At 44.0% G+C, this 8804-nt stretch overlaps 1 protein-coding gene across 16 annotated transcripts in view; it reads left to right on the forward strand.

Moving 5' to 3' along the window:
- BRCA1 (BRCA1 DNA repair associated) overlaps positions 1-8695 on the forward strand; it is a 69379-nt gene extending 60684 nt beyond the window's left edge. For all 16 annotated transcript variants that reach the window (XM_081577359.1, XM_081577352.1, XM_081577355.1 and 13 more), the window contains 4 exons: positions 4284-4338; positions 5867-5940; positions 6551-6611; positions 7473-8695. In XM_081577359.1, the coding sequence (XP_081433485.1) occupies positions 4284-4338; positions 5867-5940; positions 6551-6611; positions 7473-7597 (315 nt within the window). In that variant the 3' untranslated portion in view covers positions 7598-8695. The remainder of the gene's footprint in view (positions 1-4283; positions 4339-5866; positions 5941-6550; positions 6612-7472) is intronic.
- Positions 8696-8804: the final 109 nt, after the last annotated feature.

Here is an 8804-nt window from a genome sequence, read left to right on the forward strand (position 1 = left end):
CCTGCAGTCTCCCTCTCAAATCTGACTCTTAATGACAACACCATAGTTTCCTGGCATGTTATAGGAGGTTTCATACAGGAGGAAAATTAATTATTCTAACAACTTTACAAATAAAAGACCATAGGCCCAGGAAGATTCAGTGACTTTCCTCCCCAGATCATACTGTTGTGGATGATGTAGCCAAAATTATGTCATTCTCTCAGGGGAAATCCAGGCAAGATTTCACACCTTCAGAAAGACACACGTACCCCAATATTCATTGCAGCACTATTTACAATAGCCAGGACAAATTGATAAGTGAATGGATAAAGAGGATTTTGGGTGTGTGTATATACACAATGGAATATTACTCAGCCATAAAAAGGAATGGAATTGGGTCATTTGTAATGATGTGGATGGACCTAGGGTCTGTCATATAGAGGGAAGTCAGAAAGAGAAAAAGAAGTATTGTATGTTAATGCACATGTATGGAATCTAGAAAAATGGTACTGTTGAGCCTGTTTGCAGAGCAGGAGTAGAGATGGAAACGTAGAGAATGGACATGTGGACACAGTGTGGGAAGGGGAAGGTGAAGTGAATTGGGAGAGTAGCATTGACTATATACACTACCATGTGTAAAGTAGATAGCTAGTGGGAAGCTGCTGTATAGCACAGGGAGCTCAGCTCAGTGCTCTGTGATGACCTAGATGGGTGGAATGGGCTGGGGAAATGGGAGGAAGGTTCAAGAGGGAGGGGATATATATATATATACACATATAGCTGATTCACGTCATTGTGCAGCAGAAACTAACACAACATTGTAAAGCAATTATACTCCAACTTAAAAAAAAAAAAAAGATTTCACACCTGCCTGTCAGGCCTGAGATGGCTGCTCTCGGGTCACTGACTGCGCGCTGATGCTCCTAGTCTGCATTCCCTCCTTTTCCAAATGTGCACCGCTGGGCATCTCAGAACATCCCCATACAGAGCACCTCCTGTTCCTTTATAGGACTTGAGAGAGAGCCAACAGAGATGCTTTTCTGAGGAAAACTGCTTTGGGAGATGAGCACAGATCAAGCCCTGGAGCTCAGAAACCCTTGGGGTTGGCATACCCTCACCCTTCGAGTCTATCAAGTAACTTCCAGATGCCAAGAAAAGTTGCTGCCGTGTTTCTCCTCCTGCTTGGGTCCCAGGGCAGCTCTGTGTGAGCCAGTCAGTTGTTTTTATTCCACTGGATGTGAGGCAGAATCAGCACCAGATTCTTCCCTCCTTGAAAGGAAAGTCCAGCATTTGGAGTTTTGTCCTACATTTGGGATGGCAGTGATGGAACGTGCTGGTCAAAGTAATGTTGTTCATAAGACACCAAGTGTCACCATAGTGTTTTCTTGTGAAGGAGAAATGTATTTGAAGAGGTGAAATTTCAGATTTCCTATCTCATAACTAGACACCCTCATCAGTGAATGTCAGCCTGGATGTTGACATCCAGAATGGAATTAGGAATTAGAATTCCTAATCTTTTGTACTATTTGCAGCAACGTTTGGCTCCAGTGGGGCTTTCCTGGTAGCTCAATTAGTAAAGAATCCACCTGTAATGCAGGAAACCCTGGTTTGATTCCTGGGTTGGGAAGATCCACTGGAGAAGGGATAGGCTACCCACTCTAGTATTCTTGGGCTTCCCTCATGGTTCAGCTGGTAAAGAATCCGCCTACAATGTGGGAGACCTGGGTTGGAGACCTGGGTTCGATCGCTGGGTTGGGAAGATCCTCTGGAGATGGGAACAGCTACCCACTCCAGTATTCTGGCCTGGAGAATTCCATGGACTGTATAGTCCACGGGGTCGCAAAGAGTCAGACACGACTGAGTGACTTTAACTTCACTTCACTTGGCTCCAGCTGGCCGTCTGGAGACAACTTTTAGCATCATAAACATGTAGGTCCTGCCAACAGGTTTGGGATGCAGTTTTTTTGTAGAGATTGTAAGAATGGCACAGATGGAGGTTGTCATTTACAGCAGAAGCAGACTTGTCCTGCTGTCCTTATTCCTCTGGCTGAGGTTAAAGTGGGAGGGGAGGAAGGAGAGAGGTGAGCATTTCCTAAAAGGCCATCATGTGTTTTTAGCTTCCTGATTTTTCTCTGCTCCAGTCTCTCTTGAAGCCATGTGAGTTCTAGCCCTAGACAATTTTTGTTTTAGTGGAATGGAGAGAAAGAAGGAGGGTCAGGAGAGAACACAGGCTACCTAAATTGTATGTATCCAGCCAACTGGCACAATTTTGACTTTTTCTTTAAAATGATACCTAATTCCTTTGCTAAGAACCTGTGCCAAAGCATGGGTAAGAATTTGCTTGTCTCAATAAATGCTGGAGAGGGTGTGGAGAAAAGAGAACCCTCTTACACTGTTGGTGGGAATGCAAACTAGCACAGCCACTATGGAGAACAGTGTGGAGATTTCTTAAAAAACTGGAACTAGAACTGCCATATGACCCAGCAGTCCCACTACTGGGCATACACACTGAGGAAACCAGAATTGAAAGAGACACGTGTACCCCAATGTTCATCGCAGCACTGTTTATAATAGCCAGGACATGGAAGCAACCTAGATGTCCACCAGCAGACGAATGGATAAGAAAGCTGTGGTACATATACACAATGGAATATTGCTCAGCCATTAAAAAGAATACATTTGAATCAGTTCTAATGAGGTGGATGAAACTGGAGCCCATTATACAGAGTGAAGTAAGCCAGAAAGAAAAACACCAATACAGTATGATGCTGCTGCTGCTGCTAAGTCGCTTCAGTCGTGTCTGACTCTGTGCGACCCCATAGACGGCAGCCCACCAGGCTCCTCCGTCCATGGGATTTTCCAGGCAAGAGTACTGGAGTGGGGTGCCATTTCCTTCTCCCAATACAGTATACTAACGCATATATATGGAATTTAGAAAGATGGTAATGACGACGCTATATGCAAGACAGCAAAAGAGACACAGATGTATAAAAAACAGTCTTATGGACTGTGGGAGAAGGCGAGGGTGGGATGATCTGAGAGAATAGCATTGAAACATGTATATTATCATATGTGAAACAGATTGCCAGTCCAGGTTTGATGCATGAGGCAAGTGCTCAGGACTGGAGCACTGGGATGACCCAAAGGGATGGGATGGGGCGGGGTGTTCAGGATGGGGAACACGTGTAAACCCATGACTGATTCATATCAATGTACGGCAAAAACCACTACAATATTGTAAAGTAATTAGCATCCAACTAAAATAAATAAATTAATTTAAAAAATTAAAAAGAAAAAAAGAATTTGCTTGTCTGGTAAGAGTCGCCACTAGCCACATGAAGCTGTTTACATTGTAATTAACTAAAATAAAATAGGAAGTTCAGTTTCTCGGTCATCCTGCTCACATTTCAAGTGCTCGTTGGCTACAGGTAACTCATTAAGGCAAATATAGAACATTTCCACCATCACAGAAAGTTCTTTTGGACAGTCTTTTGAGCACTGTGAGTAGAAGAGGTCACTACAAATTACAGTGTGATCTGTGTCCTGAAATTTAGGCAGTCAGCTTAGTGGAGAGAGGCAGAATCAGGCTTCACTTTCAGATTAAAGACAACTTGGGTTGCCTGAAGGAACAATGGCCGTTCGAAGAGCAGTGTGAAGGCAGGAACAGATGTTCTGGGACTAGAAGAAAAGGAGCATGTACACATAAAATAAATATAAACCTCTCTAGCAATTAGGGTCAGGGTTCGTACAGACTTATCAAGTCTGGTAGACATCAAACTTCAGATGATAACTTGAATCTTTAGCCATCCAAGCCTTTTCTTAAACATAAAGGAGGACTAGTTTTTTTCTTCTCATCTTACAGGAAGTATAGTTTACCTGTACAGGTCAGGGGAGACCCTGGACCTAATTGGTAGCAAAGTGGATGCTCAGCCCTAGAACAGCAAAGAATGAATGTCTGTAGAGTAGATCAAATACATATAGCACTTAAATTCTTCTAAACTCCACCAGTGTTCTGGACACTGGGCTGATTATCTCTGGAAAATAGCAGAAGAAATTATCAGGTGTTAAAAGGAAAAGTTCTTACTTTTGAGAGTCTCTATATTGCTTTGGGGAGGCAGTTGCCCCCCATGGCATGTGGGATTTTAGTTCCCCAACTAGGGACTGAACCTTTGTCCCCTGTTTTGGAAGTGCCATCATAACCACTGGACCACCAGCTAAGTCCTCTATGTTGCTTTTTATAAAACCCATTTCTTTTACAACAAATGTTTCTTTCTCTCCACCCCTCTGTCCCTCTTTTCTCCCAGATCTTCAAGGGCCTAGAAATCTGTTGCTATGGTCCTTTTACCAATATGCCCACAGGTAAGAGAACTGCTGAATCCAGCACCAACCTTTCCCCTACATCATCACCTTATGGGGGTTCCCTCAGGTTTGTGAGATATTCTAGAGGTTATTATCTTTCTCTACCACCCATCAGACAAAACTGCACCTAAATAGCCTGTGGCAGAGAACTAGCCCAGTGCCCCTTCTCAAGAGCTAGAAGGCAGTGAAGAGTTAGCACACAGTATGCTCAGTGGGATAGAACTGCTTTTACTGCCCTTTGGTCTAAGAAAGGGGGAAATAATAAGTTAGAGAGAAGATACCTTTTAGGCTTGTAAATGTCAAGAAAGAATTCTGTTCCTCCTAAACCATCTTTATTTGAAACAGAGACAAAAGCACAGCAGCTGCCTAAGCCCTGTGGGCCTGGGCCCCCGCACAGGCCCAGAGCAGAGGAAGACTCTTGATGAACATTTTCTAATTAAATTTGATACTGAATATAATGTTATGTTGAGAAGTGCTGTGGAGCTCAGCTCTGGAAGTGTGCAGCGCTGAGGTCCTGAGGTGTGTATAGATTTGGTTTGTTCTTTTCCAAACAGAGGCTACCCTCTGGCTACCCAGCTTTGCCTCTGTACCCACTTCTGTCCCAGGGATCAGGTCCTCCTATTCCCCCGAGGACCAGAAGAGCAGAACCTGGCAAAGTAATTTTGCTTTTGTCTTTATTGTTTACTGATTGGATTTTTATGAAATTTCCAAGTGCCACTCAGAGCTTTCTCAAGTGTTTCTGTACTTTGATATAATGAGAACCGGGATCTCTAGCAGCTGTCATTTTGGAGGTGAGTTAATGGACCTCAATGTACTCAGCCAAACAAGAAGGAGCATCTCAGCAGTCCCTAGAAATGGACTGACTGATGGAAAAGAGAACCCGAAGCTGCCTGGAAGCCATCCAGCGGTCAGTTCTGCTGATTTTCCAGGTCCAAGTGGCATATCTCTACGATCTCTTCTGATTTTTCTTCCCCCAAGTGATTTGATTCCAGCTCTGCAGACAGCCTTTCCCCACCGATGTGCTGAGTCTCTGTCCAGGGTGACTTGTATTTTTTTCTTGACTGAATGAATTATCTTCCCGTCTCTTGACATTTACAGTAATTACCACCAAGCATGGTGCTCTCAGTGGCTGTGATTATCAATTACCAACACAGAATTAGGCAGGGAAGGAGGGATGGCGGGTAGGTATTTTTTCACAGTATCTTAGCCAGCAATTTAGCAAATTAATGGAAATTAGATCTTTGATTTTTTTTTTTTTCTTCCAAAGAGTTTCATTTGAGAGACTTTCAGACCTTATCTACCGAGTGGCCTTATGGGTACTGATAAGCAAAGTAGGTAGCATGTCAGTGGCAAATTGACTTACTTTGTAGAATTAGAATTTGTAGTTTAAGGCCTTTCTATCCTTTTGGAGCAGCAAAACACAGACTCTCCCACTGAGACGTTTTGCTGTAAGCCTTCATCCAGAGGAGGATGGGGTAGAGAGCCCAGGTAAATGTGTAGATTACTGTGGTGATTTTGTCCTGTTTAGATCAACTAGAGTGGATGGTGCAGCTGTGTGGGGCTTCTGTGGTGAAGGAGCCCTCATCATTCACCCCAGGCCAGGTAAGTGTTTGGTGCCCTATGAGGGAGGACATAGTATCCTGTCCTGGGATTGAGCAAGACAGAACCCATCAGTCCCTAGGAACCCCCCAACGTACTCTCAGGTGCCTCACCTCACCCTGACCCTTGTCTGACCCTGTACCTGTGCCAGAAGACTCTATCTCTAAGGGATAAGTGAGAACCCAAGAGCTCCAGGTATTTAACACACCTGGGGGTGCTATTTCCCTCTGTGCGTGTGTGCTCAGTCGCTCAGTTGTATGCAACTCTGTGACCTCATGGACTGTAGCCCACCAGGCTCCTCTGTCCAAGAGATTCTCCAGGCAAGAATGCTGGACTGGGTTGCCATTTCCTCCTCCAGGGGATCTTGCCAACCCAGGGATCAAACGTGGGTCTCCTGCATGTCCTGTGTTGGCAAGCGAATTCATTACCACTGAGCCACCTGGGAAGCCCTCTTTCCCTCTGACCCTTCCTTTTTACCATGTGCCCTTCTCCCTCATTTGTGTGGTCACCCGCAGAGTAGTCTGCTTCAGCAAACCATTGAGAAGTGGTGAAGTGACTGTCGCAAAAGTCCTGTTCTGATACCCTCAATGCTTTTTCCTTCCTTGGGGTGCAGGGTACTCACCCAGTTGTGGTCGTGCAGCCGGATGCCTGGACAGAGGATGCTGGCTTCCATGGTGAGTCTCCCTGTAAGCCTTCATCCGGAGGAGTCTGGGGTAGAAGGTCCAGGTTAAGTGTGCAGATTACTGTGGTGATTTTAGATCTAAATGTCCTGTTCATATCAGCTGGGTGGAGGGTGCACCTGTGAGGGCCTCCATAAGGCTCGTACTTGCGTCCTATGGGGCGGGATGCATTTTATTCACTACAGATTACCCAGTGCTTGATTAACATGGTTCTCAGCACACTCTAGGTACTCAAGAAATATTTGTTGCATGAATGAATAAATGGCTGAAATGTCCTTTCAAAACGTGTTTATTGTTTATTTTGTATTGTAAATGTAGTGCCTGAATTGTTTCCCCGGGGGGGAGGGTTAAATATGAAAATTCATCACATAAAATATAAATGAGCAGAAACACAATAAAATAATCCCAGTAAGCCCAAGATCATCCACTTGGAGAGGATCACCAGAAAGTTATTCCAGGCCTCTGTGTTTTGTGTGTCTGTGTATACACACGTATATTTTACACAGATGTGATCATGCTCATCAACTGTTTTGCTTTTTCACTGAAGATATTGCAAACATGTTTCCACATCATTAAATTGCAATGCTGTTTTGCTCTGTCCTATGATTTTTCCTTTAACAGATTGGAGCTCATGTTAATAAAGTTGCCAGAGGCTGTAGGCTTTTACCAGCAGTCACTCCTGGGCTTCAGAGTAAGGTTCTATTAATACATCCTGAAGCATTGCGGAGGATCGTGATTTTGCTCCTGCCTGAGAAGCTCTACAAACTCATCCAACCAGTTGCCCTGAGTAGATTTAGAGTCTGGTCTGGGAAATGTGAACTGATACTAATCTCTGCTTGTGTTCTCTGTCCCCAGAGATCGGGCAGATGTGTGAAGCACCTGTGGTAACCCGAGAGTGGGTATTGGACAGTGTGGCCCTCTACCAGTGCCAGGAGCTGGACACCTACATGGTCCCCCAGGTCGCCCAGAGCTGCTGCTGATTCCAGCCAGCCATGTATATTAGGGATAGGGCCTGTCTCTGCAGGACCCCAAGAATGAGCTTAAGAAATGGTCTTTTTCCAGGTCTAAGAAGCGCCTCTTCAGTACTTCCACAGCCCCAATTACTAAATATTTTATGTACATCAGCCTGAAAAGAACTTCTGGCTCTGCAAGGGTTGCTTAAAGATTTTCTGCTTCAGGTCTCCCTTTGAAATCTTCCATGAGCACAAAATTGTAGTAATTTTTCACCTGAAAAGAATTTAAAACCATTTAAACCCCACCAGTTGAACAGGATGCTGATTCATTATTTATCAGCCCTATTCCTCGTCCGAGGGTGAGCTGGAGGCAGAGTGGCTGGCCTCAGGAGAATAGCTAGTTTCCCCAAATTTGTTTCTCAAAAACCTTGTGTTCTTAAAGGCTAAAAGTCAGATCCTTCAATGGAAGGTGAGTGCTTGGGGATCTGTGACGTGACTTAAAATCAGAACAGTCCAAGGGCAGCTCTCAAGTATTGGAGTAGAGCATTGGAGAGTGAATCCAGAGGCAGGTAATGGATATAATATACAATTTGAGGGTTATTTAGAGGAGAGGGGAGTCATACTGGCCCTGATCTCCTAAAGTCTAGGCCATAGTTGTTGGATTTCTAAAGAATTTCTCAGCACTGATGTGCTCTAAAACAGAATCTTTTCAAGAACTGATATCCAAAGAGAGTCTTCTAACTCCCCATTAGTAATAAATAAAATGTTTATTGTAGCTCTGATATGTAACCCATTCCTCTTGAAATGTAAGATCTCTGATATGAATATTTCATGTCCGTAAGATGACGGATCCCACCAGGAAAGGAGCTATTTGCTTTCCTTGAGGTAATTTTCTTTCCCTTTGCTCCATATTGCTGAACTGTACAGATTCATAAATAATTTTGTTTGCTGAAGGAAGAGAAAGTGTTTCATAAACTCATAATCTAGGACTGTTTATAACTGTTGGAAGGACTAGGTCTTCCTTAGTCCCGCAGTGTGTGGGGCAGTAAAGACTTGATTGTACAAAATATGTTTTGTAAATGTTGTATTTTCACCTGCAAATAAACTTGGTAGCAAACACTTCCACCAAGTCTGACGGCTCACTTGCAGACTTGCTCAGAACCTTTTCTCACTGTACGTTCATCTCCTCTGTTGTTGTTTAGTTGCTAAATTGTGGGTCCAGCTCTTTGCAACC

The sequence above is a fragment of the Giraffa tippelskirchi genome, chromosome 3 (genome assembly GCF_054371585.1).
Source record: "Giraffa tippelskirchi isolate mGirTip1 chromosome 3, T2T-mGirTip1v1.2.pri, whole genome shotgun sequence".
Lineage (NCBI taxonomy): Eukaryota > Metazoa > Chordata > Mammalia > Artiodactyla > Giraffidae > Giraffa > Giraffa tippelskirchi.